Source organism: Epinephelus moara, chromosome 19, assembly GCF_006386435.1.
Source record: "Epinephelus moara isolate mb chromosome 19, YSFRI_EMoa_1.0, whole genome shotgun sequence".
Lineage (NCBI taxonomy): Eukaryota > Metazoa > Chordata > Actinopteri > Perciformes > Serranidae > Epinephelus > Epinephelus moara.
Window position 1 is genome coordinate 7,436,286 of NC_065524.1, and position 16,682 is coordinate 7,452,967.

The following is a 16,682-nucleotide window of genomic DNA, read 5'->3' on the forward strand; positions in this document are numbered from 1 at the left end:
ACCAGTTTATTAGGTACACCTTGCTAAATAACAGCCCTGTTATAAATCCTACCTTAATAATTCTATAATTTATGGTCACTGTGGTTGCTTTGCTTTGTGGTGGTGTGAGTGTTGCATGGCTTTACACTCAGAGGTGTTAATAATTTTTTTTTGTCCAGCCCAGTTCTGTCAATGAGGGAAGACTAAATAACAGAAACCACAACCTTCACAGTAGCTATGCACCCGGTGAACTGGCAGTTTAGTTTCAGTATGAGTCAGGAAGTAAGGATTTTCAAGTCAGTGACGCATGCTGTGTGTGAGTGGCACCCTAATATACACTTAAAGTGCTGTAAATCACACCCAGAAAGCCATTCACTCAGACAACAGAAGGATTGCTCTCAAAAAAGAATTGTAATGAATTCATTGCTTACAAAAAATAATCAAAAGCAACATCTGCAAAGTAAATTGATCAAACTCCTTCAGATGCAAATACAAACACCAACTCCATCTCATGTTCTTTTTGATGGTTCAGTCCACCCTGAGCTTGCCATGCTGGCACTCACACTAGTGTGTCTTTATTAATGGGATGCTGCATGTTGCGCAGTAGGAGCTGTAGTGTTTTGTAACCAGGTCTGTCATTACGTAAGAGATCATAGTGAATTCCCTGTCTGATACCCAGCTGACCTCTGTCATGTGAGCGTTTATGATCACTATGAGGGCACACACACACACACACACACACACACACACGTGTTTGTGGCACACACAAGCACGGACATTGTTTCCAGCCGCATGATTGGCTTATTTATTTTGGTTCTTGCTCCCCTCTACCATCTGTCCTCCCTTGTTGTTGTTCCACAGAAACACTTGGGAATATTTTTCAGCAATGTCAAAATAAGAGTTTTTGAGATTAGTTATACTGTTTGGTGTTAAGTAAAGGGGGTTTCAGCTCACTTGAAGGGTATTTGACAACTCGCTGCAGCTAACGCTTATAACTGATATTCATGATAATATTGTAATATTCAAAACTGGCTGCAAAATTGCACTTGGCAGCCATTTGAGATAAAAAAAAAAAAACAGGTGAAATGACCTTTAATTTTCATTGATCTTTACTCACCAGCACCAAACCTTCTATCAGCATTTCACCATCTAAAGCACATATAAAGTGAACCTTGATTTGTAATAGGGATGTCCCGGTGGTGTAATTCTGGGTGGGTACTAATGTTTAAAATAAAAATTTAGCTGATGCCAGTACAGATGTTTTCCTGTTGTTATTGTTGTTTGTTCTGTTTTGTTGATCTTTATTCCCCCTTGAGAAATATGAAAGCCCATTCTAGAAAAATAACATAACTGTTATTCAGTCATTACACTTATATTGACTGAGCACAAATTCAAACAATTTATAAAAACAAATTTGAGTATAACCTTTTACATGAAAAACGTCTTTTTTTTAAAAAAAAATTGCCTAAAAAGGATTTTTACTCTATATAGTGTATCACAATTCCCTCTCTAATATCTATTTTATATTGCTGTCAAAACATGAACAAATTTCTCAAACAGCTGTATTCATTCGAGTTTCTCACCCCACACTAAAGTTTACAAGATTACCTTTGAACTCATCATAATAACTTACCTTTGCCTAATATTCATTGTTACTGAATAGAGGAGCCGTTAGTCTCAGGCCCTGATTTTTAGCCTGTGCAAAATTGATGTGACTCAACAGATAAACATCGGCCACTGCCATCAGCGAATGTCATCTTATTTACTGACAGTCTGGTGGCAGTGAACTGGGCAAATATCGGTTGATATCCATTTTTGTCTTAAAAATCGGTGCATCCCTATTTGATTAATGATGAACACTTGAACACTTTAATAGTGTCACTTGAGTGCCACAGATAGTTGCAGTCTGGTTGAGAATAGACAAACGTGCCTTATGTATTTTCCTGTTTTACTGCAGACCCATGCAGAAGAGCAAGTTGACAATTTTTAGTGGAAAATCGCTGGTGAGCCTTGATGACCAAGTTTGATTGTAGCACTTTGACTGCATTTATACAAGAGCTCAAAAATGTCATGGAACCAGAATAAATATATTAGTTGACAGAACTGTAGTAGTGACAGCAGTGGTAGAAAGAGTAGTAGTTGTATCTATCGTCATGGTGTAACTGTATCTTAAGTTGTGTGTGGAAACGTAGCTGCTATTGAGCGTAGTGGGTCTGGTCAGGCGAGCACTATAACGCACTATCTCTTCCTCTGGGTTTTGTCTGGAATGTGTTTACTAGTTCTCCATTGTGTGTGTGTGTGTGTGTGTGTATGTGTGTGTGTGTGTGTGTCTCTCTCTCTCTCTCTCTCACATACACACACACACACACACACACACACACACACACACACACACACACACACACAAGTGAGTTGCATAGTGTCGTCCTCATGTGCAAAGCTGGATGCATTACAGCGGGGAGGAACAGTGGAAGCACAGTTATGACTGCAAGCTGCAAGTGTGCTACCGTATGCCTTCATGCACATGCGAGCGCTGAGATTAATACATGTCATACTGAGCATATAGCACAGTGCTACATTCATCCACCTGCAGCAGCGCAGTGTGCAGTGTGTGTCCATACTTTGTGCATCCAGAGAACCTGAAATAGCCCGATGTGGAGGTGAGGGGGAGGGGTGGATGTGCAGCTCAGGCATGGAAACCAGCGTATCCGGTTACAGGATCATAATATCACTGCAGAGTCCATCCACAAGCACTGCACTACCGCACAACACACACAAACTCACCACAGCCAGCTCCTGGAGTAATATGCTCGGCCCACATGTCTGATGTGTGTTTGCAGGCACAGTTGGCAGGCTAACACACACTCTCACACACCTGACCTTCCCTCTAAATATATTAAACACTCGTGTTTTTCTGTTTTGCACTATCGTTTTGTGATTAGATTTGTACTTTGCATTCATTCATGTATATTAAAACTCATTGCCCGTTCTTAATAGTCTTATTTTCTTTGCTTTTTATTTTACCACCAAGGCCCGCTTCCCTGAAGGCATCATCAGCTTTTCATGTAATCTTATGTAAAAACACATAGCCACAAGTAAGCCTTTCTGTTTGAGATGAAATTTCAGATTTTGATACTGTCTGATTGTAATGTGTCCTTATCAGTTATAGTTAGTCATCATCAGCTCTTATAAATAGGACATGCTGTGTGGGCCTGGTTGGGTAGACATTTCAGACGAAAATGTTATTTTATGGAAGTTGTTCAGCCCAGTCTGTGTTGGTTCTCGGTTTTGTATCAGGATATTTGGTGATATTGTGGGGCTGTAGGGAAAATCAGGGAAGTGTTTATTTTGAGAAATGTTCTTACCTGAAGTTCTTTTCATAGATCAGATCGCTCTGCTGGAAACAGGCATTTATGTATTGATTTAGATTTGTTTGGTATCTGTTGCACATTTTTGAAGGTTGTTTATAGGGTAAGGAAAAGGGAGGAAACTCTGCAAGTGGAGGACATTTCATAAGATGTCTTATTGATAAAATAATAGGTAGATATTGGAGTTTTATTGAAGTAAAACCACATCCAGTGATAGGTGTTATTTTGAAATTGATCACACTGTTGTTAGCACTCAAGTTATTCTAATACATTTTGATTCAGTTTAACAGAAGCACATAGGCACAGTAACAAATACTGTTACTACTAATACACCCATCATGTCTTGCAACTTTCAGTAAAATGTAAGAGTAATGAATTTAAAAAAAAAAAAAGCTCTATTGTGATTTTCAGTCCAAAAATATCAGTAATAGTACTGACCTCCAAAACTGTAGGTTGGATGATTTCTAGTCAGAGCTGGTTGCTTTGCTTCGAAGCTCTCAAGAGACTCTGAGCTATATTTACCTCGTGGAAAACCTTTTGGAAAATGTAGTTTTAAGACAGTTCTTTGCGAGACAGTTAACAGTGGCGCGTCAAGTCACAGTGACCTTGAATAAAGACTGTGACTTCACTTTGGAGCGCAGCACTCCTCCACTGCTGTGCTTTATCTGCTCCACTCATTTATGATCTGTTTTTCTTCATATCTCGTCATGGCTCATAGGGTGTAGGATGGTTCTGGGCCTGTGAACTTTGTCAGTCAGTGGAAGAAGGGGGGAGGGTGTAAGGTAAAGAGCGGAGGGGGGAGGAAAAAGATAGATGGAAAAGAGGTAAAAGAGTGAGTGAAGAAGAGAAGAGGTGGAGGAGAAGGAAAGGGAAGAGGAGGATAATGAAGTGGAATGTAAGGGGTGGGGCACCTCTGGTATGTCAGCCCTGCACCGTTTTGTGTGTGTGTGTCTAAACACCCTGCCATGAGTCAGTGAGTCAGACATGCGCAGCTGCTTCAGCTCTCAATCACACACCCGCAAACTGCTTTGAAACTAACTCTGTTGCTCTTTCTTTGACTCTCTCTGTTTCTGTGTCTCTCTGACACTCTCTGATTCGCCATTTTCCTCGAAGCTCCACCAGCAGCTGCAGTGAATGCAGAAACTCAAGCAGTGGATGGCTAAAAGTCACAAACAAGAAGTACTTTATTAATCCCTCATTTTACACTGTTGTTTTTATATATTACACACACATGTCTGAAAAACACACGCGCTGTAAACATGCATTAGTTGAGAGATGTCCGAGTGGAGGGGTTGCCATAGGGCTCCAAGCAGTTCAGGGATCTGTGCTTTGCTCCAGCTACCAGTCCACACTCCGTACTGTGGTCCATGCAGGTCTTGAGCCAGCCACCCTCTGATTCCCAAACCAGATCCCTGCAGACTGAGCTACTAGTTCTTGTTGGCACCCAAATGTTCATATATCCCGAAAATGCATTTCTCATCCATGTTGCTGACATGTATTGCTGCAGTGTTTCTCGTCACTTGTGAATCAAACAGCGTGGTCAGTGGTGACCTCTCTTCTATGGTTATAAAAAAGATGAGAAGATGGATTATTGTAAGACTACTAATTATTGTAAGATAGTGTCAGGATAGGTCATTCAGACACTCATATCCTACACATCATTTTCTCATGTATGTCCAGCCCAAAGTTGTAGCTCCAAACTTCAAATCTGGCAAAAGCACCCAGCATCTTGAACCTGTGCTTAAAAAAGAATTGTTTGTATAATTTTAGGTTTGATCTAAGCACATATGTGAGGAACAGGATGTTTTCCATAAGCCCAGTTTTCATTAGGTCATACACTCTGTATTGTTTCTCTGCTTCGGGGGGCTTGTTACTGAATCAGTATGCCCTGATGGCCATTACTGGCAATGTGTAAAGGAATGGAGACATGTCAGAAAAACTTATACCTGTCACTGCAAATTAATTACATGGTATATATTGTCCACCAGATGGTGGTATCTAGGGCTGCAACGAACACATTTTTTCATTATTGATTAATTTGTCTATTATTTTATCAATTTAAGTCAAGGAAAAGTCAGAAAATTGTAAAATAAAAAATATTGATCAGTGTTCCCCAAAGCCCATGATGAAGTCCTCAAATGTCCACACCCCAAAGATATTCAGTTTGCTGTAGTAGAGTACAGAAAACATAAAATATTTCCATTTAAGAAGCTGGAATCAGAGATTTTCTTTCTTTTTTTTTTTCTTCTTGCAAAATTACTTAAACCGATTAATCGATTATCAAATTTGTTGGTGATTAAAGTAATTTTTGACAACTAATCAATTATAGGATAATTGTTGCAGCTCTAATGGTATCTTTAACACCACCTGTATTACCTTACATTTGATAAATCTTGTCAGTGTGTATGAATGCGAATGAATGTTAATCTGGTGGTAGCCTCCGCCACCAGTGTATGAATGTGTGTGGGAATGGGGTAAATGGCGCTTATGTTGTTAAGCCCTTTGACTGGTCACTATGACTAGAAAACCACTATACTGGTGCAGTCCATTTACAATTCCTGAAATTTCTTACTCATTTTTCTTATCAGCCGATATACCAATATTGATGTATCTGCAGTAAACTAACATGGGGTCCTTGTCCTGGCTGAGTTATCATCTCAAATACAAAGACAGCTTTTGCCAAGATATTTGTAGCATTAAATGTTCATGCACATGAGTACCTAATTGAGTTTGCGTTTTGTAGACAGCACTCTTTGTCTGTTGAGCCAGGGTGGCTTTCTCAGTAATGCAAACTACTGAGTTTTAGTATCTAACTAACAGTGTTGAAGTGCCTGATAGTTGAAGGTTAAGCAGCTCCAACATTGCTAATTAAGACCAAATGGATTTGGGGGAATATGCTTGTTTGCAATATTGCTGAGAGTTTGATGTTAAGATCAATACCAGTGTCATATCTGTGTGTCAGATAGGGATCTAAGGCTAGGAGATGGTTAGCTTAGCTTAGCATCAGGACTGGAAGCAGGGGGAAACAGTTGGCCTGGTTCGGAAAAAAAATACACCTACCAGCACTTCATTAGTGAACAAATTTACCTTTTCAAACAATTCAGTTTAACTTCCATTTTGTAAATAGCAGTAGTCACATCACTCAATGGCCTGACCCAGGTCAACATGTGGTGTGTCACCATTTCCATGGAATATGACAAACTCAGTGACAAAGCCATCACAGATAACTTGCTAGCACAGATGTTAAGGTACTTTTGTTGTGTCCAATGCTAAGAAATCAAATGGTCAGTGTTTTTTTTTTTAAATTAAAATAAACCAATAGATCTGCATCATTTATGAGCCAATAGCAAAGTGTAAAGTAATGAAGAGTTTGTAGCTCAAAGGCACCTCAGCAGTAGTTATAATAGATTGAGTAGAGAAAGTTATTAATTCCCCTCCCATCTCTTCCAGACCAATCTCTCACCTACTCCTCTACTTCCTCCACCTCCACTTCGTCTTCCTCCTCTTCCTTCCTGCCCCCCAGCACTCCCCCTCCCTCCTCCCCCCTCCTCCTTGTCTCCCCCATCCCATTCTTTGTCATCTCTCTGGGTGAATTCCCAGCTGACTCTGTTTGTCATGGCAACCAACCAGTCGTGGTGACTGGGCCTGCAGCTCACACTTCCTGTGTGTGTGGTTGTATGTGTGTGTGTGTGTGTGTGTGTGTGTGAGTGAGAGAGAGAGAGAGAGAGAGACAGAGAGAGAGGAGACGCATGCGCAGTGTGTATGTATGTGTGTGTAGACAGCAACTGGCTGCATGAGCCTGTCAGCCTGGATTAGAGTCAAACACACTGCAGCGATTCCTGCTTTCTCTTTCTTTCTTTCTTTCTTTCTTTCTTTCTTTTCCATTTTCCTGTCTTTCTGTCTGCTGTCTTTTTTGCTTTTTCTGTAGCACCAATAATGACACGATCAGATAGTTTTATTAGAGAGATCTATTAAGCTATTGGAATATGTATGAATAAGAAATGCACAGTGGCTCTCTCTTGTCTCTCCCACTGTACGTTTCTGGTGGGTCGAACGCGCATGCTGTGTGAAAGTGGTATAAGTAACTCAATGTGCTATTCTAATATGGCAAGAGGAGGGAGAGTGGAGGGGGGCTGGGCTTAAAATCTGGCCTATGATCCTGTGGTACAGCAGGGAACGCTGCTGTTACATAACCAGTATGTGCGCGCGTGTGTGTGTGTGTGTGTGTGTGTGTGTGTGTGTGTGTGTGTGTGAGAGAGTGTGCAGGGCTACAGTATGCAGCGGTGAGGCTCTCTTCGCAGCTGCTCTTGGTTTCAATGTATGTTGTTTTTTTGTTTTTTTTAAATCCCCTGTTGCAGTAAGCTTGTTGCATTTAAGCAGCTTTTTGAATCACCACGGTTAAGCTGCTGAGTTTCAGTCTCCAAACTTACTGGAGAATATATCAGTGTTTCAGTCAGGTGAGATCTATGACAATGGTAATCTAATGCTGAGATCTAGTGGTGCTATTAGATTTGCATCAACGTGCAAAAATGTCCACTGGCAATGTGGGAAATTATTGGAATATCAGAAATGTTTGAGGTGCATTCCAGGCAGGGAACAAAAGAGTATGTAAATTTTCACCAATTTACAAATACTCCAATAACAAACCAGCAGTGGAGAACAGTACTTGGTCCAGGAAGTGCTCTGAATTGGAAAGACATTCAAAAGTCCACTGGTGGAGAAATCCTGTATTTACAACATGGTTAGTTATTTACGGTGATAAGTTTATTAGTGTCTAAAAAATTGGGTTATCACAGCCCTTTAGCATTTTTCATATACATAGAGGGGGTGCATTTTAGACGTTACAACTTTAATGATGAGTTGAATAAGTAATTGGTTGACGAACAAGGAACTGAATGGTAATAACTGATTATCTATTAGTTTTAGTCATTTTCATGCAGAAATGAAAATATTTGCTAAGCTCTGGGAAATTTTGTAGGGCATTTTTTACTTATATCTGAAAATTGTATTAATTGAGAAAATAATCATATAAGAATAATCAGTTGCAACCCTATACGACATGCTTTTTGCCTTGTTAAGTTACTGATTTCTAAGTCGAGCAGCAAATTAACTCCTTTCCCTTGTCTCTCTGGTTTTCTGTTTTCCAGATATATGTTCGGTAAAGGTGCGAAGCGGAAGCTGGACGAGGATGAAGAGGGGCTGGAAGGCAAAACGCTGGAGGCGTCGGTGGCGGGAGGGGTACTAGGCCTCGGTCCCGAGGGCCTGTCCAAGGTGTCATACACCCTGCAGCGGCAGACCATCTTCAACATCTCCCTGATGAAGCTGTACAGCCAACGGCCACTTGGCGAGCCCAGCCTGGAGCGCCGCGTCCTCATCAACAACATGCTGCGACGCATCCAGGATGAGCTCAAGCAGGAAGGCTCACTGCGGCCGCTGCTCTTGCCACCCTCACCGCCACCTGACGACCCTATGGATGAGGGGTTCCGTGAGGCGCCGCCCTCCTTTGGTGTTTTGTCAACGACGGCACAGGTATCCCAGCCTTCTGCGCTGTTGATGCCAGTGATCGTTCCGCCGCCTTCACCCCACCCAATGGTGCCTCCCAACTGCCAGGCATCCCAGGCCTGCCTCAACCGTGTGGAGGTCTGCCCCACCCCTCTGGAAACCTGCCTCACTCCAGCCTCTTTACTGGAGGAGGATGGTGGAGATTCAGCCTTTTGTGCTCCATCGCCACCCACTCCTCCTCTGTCGCCTCCCCTGGCGCAGCCTCCTCCGTTACCTTCGGCACTTCTGAGCCAGGGGTCCCCCAGGGTCCCTGTGCCTGCCTCGTCCAATGACGGTTTCCCCTCCGCTCTGAGTGACATGGAGTTGGGTCCTCCCACAGCCATAACAAGGACAGCAGCAGCTAATACTACGACCGTGACTACCTCCCCGGCTCCCACGCCACTCACCCAGCCCTCCCACTTAGCACCCCTCTCCCCAGCACCCACGGGCCCACCCAGAGACTGCAGGACCATGGGTGCTAAACCAGAGGCAGCTGGCGTCTTGCCAGTGGAAGCCCGCTGTGCCGAGCTCCGGCCAATGGACACTCTGCCCACACTGCCCCCTGGTGGCCTAGTAGACATTTCCTCCTCTTCTTCCTCTTCCTCACCCTCGGGGTTTCTCTCAGACTTGGCGCTGGACGATGTCCTGTTCGCCGACATCGACACGTCCATGTATGACTTTGACCCCTGTACGACAGCAGGGGCTGTGGGCGTGACAGCAGGCGGTGGCCTCACCAAACTGTCGCCGGTGGTGACGGCAGATGACCTCCTCAAATCGCTGGCGTCGCCGTACAGTGGCCCCGCCCCCCAGGTTTCAGCCAATCAGCCTTTCAAAATTGATCTGACAGAACTGGACCACATTATGGAGGTGTTGGTGGGTTCGTGACTCGAGGACACCACCACCTCGAAACACACAGACAGTTGAATACAGAGAACAGACTGGAATGAACATATGGGATCGATAGAGGGGTTTCCTGGTTGTTGTTTTTATGTTGTTGGTTTTTTTTTGTTTTGTTTTTTAAAAAACTCTCTTCAAAAGTCGGTAATTGTAAACATCGATAGTGATGTCAATTAGTACTACTATGACAACTACTACTACACAACACTGTGCATGCACTGTGCTCGCCTTTCCAAATATGGAAATGAAGTATCCGGGAAACAAAGACACACATATGTTTGTATTTCTATACTTGTGAGGACCGCCATTGACTCCATTCATTCCCTAATCCTAATTTAAACCTAATCCTAGTTTTAATCTTCAACCTGAACCTAAGCCTTAACCCTAAAATGTAACTGTAAATAGAAAAAAATGAGGACCGTCAAATTGTCCTCGTTCTGGAGGATTTTTGCAATCATTCTATCCTTGTGAGGACATTTACTCCTCACAGGTATAGTAATACACGAGTGAACACACACAGAAATGACACACACACACAAATCACACTGAATTCATGGCTTTTAGCAGACGAGTGCCTTTCAAAATGACCACTTCTTCAATTCCTGTTTTTACAGTATTTGTCTTTTTATTTTCTAGTTCTTTTCACTTTAACAGCCTAGAGAGGTCACTCCTCAATGTTTTTTAATTTATTGTATTGTTTTAAAACTATTATTAAGTAACGTAATTCTCATGATCAAATAATTATTTAATCTTTATCTTATTACAGATGCTATGTTTTATTTGTAAAGCTAGCATAAAAAGGTTTTACGAGAAATACATTGTTTTACCAGTGTGCTACATCATATATTAGCTTGGCTATATAATTACGCTTTGGGAATAGCTCTAAAACACATCGCCTGGTTCTTTGTTAAACTCTTTCCGTAGAAGGAGATGTCTGTTCTTGTACACATCATGTCTATGAATTCAGTTCAGGACTTATTTTTCTGTCGTCCCCTTCCTTATTGGCAGTCACGTATAACTGTGCTGGATGCTATTTTACATGATCTCAAACTATGGACGAGTTATCATGCTTCAGTCACAGCAGAATTCAAATGAGCTACACACACAGGAAAGCTTGATGTGTTTACATTGGAAGCGGCAGCTGCGCCACCACCAACTCTTGCGTCTCAGTCGGATGTAGATGATCTGAAGAGTCCAACCTTAGCAGAGACTTGAGGCTTTAAATACATAGTAAATTTGTTTGTATTGGACACAAGAGAAAACAGCTATCACAGATTGCAGGGGAAGGCATTGTGGTACCAACGTGACTCCATAGATTTTCTCAGAATCACACAAAGGAAATTGAATATTTTAGTAGAAATGCCTTATTTAGGTTTGGCTCCTACAGAATTAGCAACATGAGTGACAGACAAATTACAGCACAGCACACAGTATTACACACACACACACACACACACACACACACACACACACACACACACCGTATTTGCAGAGTATGTTTACTTGTGTATAGAATAGAGGCCCTATATGCCAAATCTCAGGGTTCTGCTCACTTCTGTGCATTGTGCTGTACAGTTTTGATGTTGACCCCAAAGCTCATGAAAGTTTAAACACATGCGATGAATAGAAGGAGGGCTGAATCTGGCTCATGAATCATTTGAATGTGGATTTCCACTGAAGTAGGAAACCCAAACCACGATGATAACCTGAAACTGCAGCAATGCAAAAGACTGTGCTATTTCAAAACACTACCACCCCCCGCACAGGCCACTATGCATGACTTTTGGCACAAATAGACAAAATGTGATGGCTCAGTACAGCATCTAAGATGTGGGTCACTTGAGGATTCCTAAGGTCTACATGTTTTTTTCCCCCCCAGCAGACCACACACAGTTTTAAATAGAATGGAAATACTCAGTTAATCAGTCAAATGTTGTGACCACAGTTAAAAATATTCCTCTTTACCCAAATTTCCCCATTATGTTTTTTGAAGTTTTCATGTTAATATAACTATAGTTAATAGTTGAAATTCAACTCCCAGTTGTCCCCACTTCACAGATTTGGTTTATAACTATGATGTTTATAACTATGAGGGATACAAATTTTATGTATGAGCTATCTTAAGTAGAGGGTGAAAGCAGCTGTGTCACACTCACCTATATCTACCTTCTCAGCCACACAACAAGCTTTTACAAGGATTATTTTATTGTGTACAGCAGTGTCACATATTTAGCCATAATTTGCACATAGCCCATTCTGAATTAGACCAACATGTTGGCAACAGGATAGTTGTAATTCGATAGGTAGATAAGGCCAGTAGTAGACACAGGCATAAGCAAACCACAGACCTTTTATGTAGAAGTCAAACTAGAACCACAGGATAGCATAGTTTTCAAGGTGCAGATACATGGTGTGTATTTAAGAGTTAATACAACAAAACAAAAAGTTGTAAAATGCCTTTTTTGCTGCAATATTCAGAAAGACAGAAGCAGTGAGTCAGCCAGGGTCAGACTCACTCACCTTGCCTCTTGACAATGCAATGAGATTTTAACTAATAGGCTCAATCATTAAAGGAAAAATCCACCCTGGGATACTTTTACACATCGCCCGTCGTTAATGTTTGGAGCATTTCAGGACTCACTGTGTGGTGAAGTGTCATAATTGTCTTGAGGCTACTTTTAGTGAAATTGGATTCTGCCTCCCCCTTACTCTGTGTAATTGTTAAATATCAGACCAAAATGGTGGCTTTTCAAAAGCTCTCAGTTTGATATTTAAAGCTGCAGTCATCATTTTTTGCCACTTGTGGGCAACAGAATGAACTCAAAACATAACATATGACATTATTATCCTGTTAAGTTGTTTTGGCAAATATGACAGCTAAAGATTTTTGTACATTAGCATTAATTTGGAGATGTGTCTCTGGTCACCAGATAAATACAAGTCCTATATTCACTGTCTTTTGGACTGTTCTGCTCTCCAGCAACTGCTGAGGGAGGGACATACAGTATTTGCCTCTTTAGCTGCTAATATGCTCCACTCTATTCTGCAATTTGTTGCTTGCCAGATAGTGCACAGTGAGTTAGATTTTTCACGAAAAAAGACTAGTTAGCTACAAATGAAAGCAGAGTTGTGGGCTAGAAAACCAAAACAAGCAGCTCAAAGAAGCTAAAATGCTCCTTAGAACTAAGAAATGCAGCGATAATATAAAATGTATTTTTGAGTGCAGCTTCAATATTGACATTTTAGGTCAAATTTTTTCTGCCACTAAACGCCGTTGTAGCTGCTGTGCACTGTATCTTATTGAATACATATCATCTACATTTGTCCAGCTTTTCACAGCAATATAAAAAAAAGACATCAGACAACGCACAACACCAATAGGGTGGATTTTTCCTTCAAAAGTAGTCAAGTAACAAATAACACAGGATGCCCTAAACACTTCTGTGTCTGCCAACACAGCCTTGCTGTGGTGTAAAATGGTATGTTAATGGTATTTCTAGCAGAGGTCCCAGCTGGTGGGACGCAGTAGTTGTTAATGGGACAGAATGTGTTATACAGTGTGACTCATCTTACTGTGTTAGCTTACAGCAGTGAGGTCGGGGTGGTGTTAAAACTTGTTCCAATGGAAGATCATTAGCTTCCCAGCATGCATTTGACCTCAGCTAGTATGTAAATGAGCTGCATTTGAACTGAATTCAAAGCAGAGTGTGAGCTGAGCAGATAGCAGCACCAACTAATACTGTTTGTAGACGACTGTGTCTTGTTTCTTTCACTATGTTTGAATTTTGGAGTGCTTGTTTTTTTTGTCAATGAAGTTATTTATTCATATTGTTTTTCTTTTCTGTGTAAATATATTTATTTTTGATGTGAAGTGAACATTTGGACTGTAAATGTGTGTACAGAATGTGTGGTAGGAATGTACTTCAGATAGGAATGTATCTGAGCGTGGAATTATGGGTGGAAGCCATTTTTTATATACATAGGTAGTTCTATTATCTTGTTTATGTTTGTTTGTTGCTTTGTTATTGATTTTTTTTTTTTTTTTTTTTTTTGTGGGGTGGCGGCCACAACTTTTTACATCTTTTGTACTCTTTTTGTTCATCATTTTCCAGTTGAAGGCAAACAGTTCATGCAGCAATACTCAAAAAAACCCGTCTCCAACCTTCAGATGTCAAGACTCCAAAGCCTGTCATAGACGCTTCAATGCCAAAAGTAATGTACATAGTATGAACAACATTCGAGCTCCTGAGACTTTTTTGATCAGTGTTTGTTACCGAATCTGTTTTAGCGCTGTCCGAGCATGCGGCGGTTCCAGTCGCCGAGAAAGACTGACCGCAGTTGAGGCTGATTTCCTCTACGAAGGCTGTATTTTACACAGACCTCAGAGCTGTGCCTTTTTCTATGCAATAGAACACAAACACACAGAGAGAGAAACTATCAGCTGATCACTGTATTGGGATCCAAATGTGGACTGTAGATAATAAATATATATATGTACGTATATATGTATGTATGTGTATATATATACATATACGTATATATATATAGTATATGAGATAAATGGACAGCTGTCTATGAATTTGAAACAGTCTTACTTTTGTAGTTTTATATATATATATAAATATATATATACAATAAACTATAAAAAGAGCAGATGTGTTTTGTCTCTTTGTACTTTCTGATCTTGTTTTTTTTTTCCGTATGCATACACATTAACACATTGCCTTTCATATTTATGTAATTAGTAGACATTTGACCAGTGTATGCCTTTAAAGAATAGTGCTGAAATACTTTGTTCAAAAAACTATTTCTAACTCAAGGTACACTTACTGTTTTCAACCTGCTATCATGTGACATGATGGATGGGTGTATTCAAGTTTTTCTTCAACCTCAAACATGGTGCACTGTTTAAGCTACAGTGGTAACAGGAAAGGGGGAACACAACCACAGACTTGATACTCTGTCACAGTGAATATGTGAAAAAATGGTGGATAATTAAGTTATGTCTTGAGTGAGACAGCTCATTCTTGTCTATGGAAACAGCAGTTTGGCAAAACTTGTGTATGGAGTTTTGTTCATGATAAGGTAGTTGTATGCCTGCTAAGGAAGGTCATGTGATGTGGCTGAAAGCTTCAGAAACACCAAACATGGACTGCATTGAGAATTTTATCATAAGGATAACAAAATAATAACCATACAGCTGATACTGTGTATTATGTAGTGTTTTTTAAAAGGCTATAATCTATTTATTCATTAAGACCCAAGACTGAAGGTGTCGAATTTTCACTTTGCGTGAGGGCATGGGCACACATGTGAAATTAACATCGCTGAATATTCGGCTCCCGTTTACTTCCACTCAATGCAACCAAAGGGGCGGATAAAATATTCGCTTCTGGTAACAAAGCAAGAAGTTCAACTTTGCTGAACCTTGACCGGCGAAGTTGCAGCCTCAGCCAATAGCAAATAAGTGTGTAGGAGGCATTGACTGTTTCCATGTCTAACCAGCTGATACTGGATAATTTTGGCAATGAAATATATAAACTACCCCTCATGAGAGATGGTGCCTAGCTCACAGTGAGTTAGAAGACAGGCCCGGGAACATGAGAGATTAGAAAATGTACCAATAACATCATATTTTGTGCTATTTATTAGCAAGCTAGCTAACATTAGCTAGCAAGCTAGCTTTGTGTGTCTATCACAACCGGAACCACATTAAGTACGAATATAGCCACTCGTGTGTGATGGTACCCTAACTTGCAATAATACCGCAGCTGGAGTGACAGCTTTGTTTGCAGTTTTGCTTACTTACTGGGGAAGTTAATTAAGGTCAACAAAAATGCTAACTTGGTTTGCCTAGTAGTAGCCTAAAGCAGTGATTCCAAACTGCTGGGTCGCAGCCCAGAATAGTCCATTCTGAATGGACAACAAGTGACTCGCAAATGTGGTAAGTTTGTAAAAAACACACTTTATTTTTAAGTACAATGAATTTACGGTACAGAGATTTTATCTTGAAGTGCCGTTTCCTGCTGTAGAGTGAGTGACTAACAGATGGCTATTTTACAGAGGCAGCAAACTAACTTGACGACATGGCCAAATGCAAGTGTGACGCTGAATATTTAACTCTGTGAACCTTGAACTAATGACTAAGGAGAAATCTGGGCCCCGTGGCTGGACCAGTTTGGAACCACTGGCCTAAAGCACAACCTTTAGCTGGAATCATGAATGAAATACATGTCTTAGAGCTTGCATTCTAGTCCTCTGGCTTCAGTCACTAATCTGTGAGCCCCCTACTTTTTTGTTCTGTCTCTGTACAGTACTGACACTGAAGAGTAGAGCTCTAGGTGCCCACAGACTGCGTATTTTTTGTCTATTTGCGACGCCTAACACTAATTCACGTCTGTTCCCATTTTTGCATTGACTTTGAATGTAATTGAAATGAAAAATTTGTTTTGTAGTTTGGTCTGAAAACACCTCAAGGCATTTAGTTTGAAAGTTCAATCGGTTTCCCAGTTTTTCGAATGTTCACCACCTCTGATGATAAATTCTGTTCCTTGGTTAATCTTGGTTTTTAGTTCTTTTGGCATGTTTCCATTCACTGACTTTGTTCCTCAAATGTTTCTTCAGTACATTTTATTAAGTGACCAGGTTTTTCATTTTCAAGGTTCCCTGGACTTACTGAATGTGTGTTCTTTTTGTGTTGTGTTGCCTGATTGACCAGGAGGTTGCCATGGCTCAGTACTGACTTTCTCGACTCACAATGATAAATCCATCATCCAACCATAGCCCTGCAGTACTCAGCACATGTAGACAAAAACAGATAATACAGCAGTGACCTTGTGCTGTACATGTTCAATTTTCACAGACAACCTTTGGATGACATACTAGACTGGGACCTTT

General features: G+C 40.9%; 1 protein-coding gene across 2 annotated transcripts in view; it reads left to right on the top strand.

Annotated features, from left to right (window-relative positions):
* Nucleotides 1-14,436, top strand: part of LOC126407181 (SERTA domain-containing protein 2-like) — a 49,250-nt gene extending 34,814 nt beyond the window's left edge. For both annotated transcript variants that reach the window (XM_050071872.1, XM_050071871.1), the window contains exon 2: nucleotides 8,495-14,436. In XM_050071872.1, coding sequence (XP_049927829.1) covers nucleotides 8,499-9,773 — 1,275 coding nt within the window. In that variant the 5' untranslated portion in view covers nucleotides 8,495-8,498 and the 3' untranslated portion in view covers nucleotides 9,774-14,436. The remainder of the gene's footprint in view (nucleotides 1-8,494) is intronic.
* Nucleotides 14,437-16,682: the final 2,246 nt, after the last annotated feature.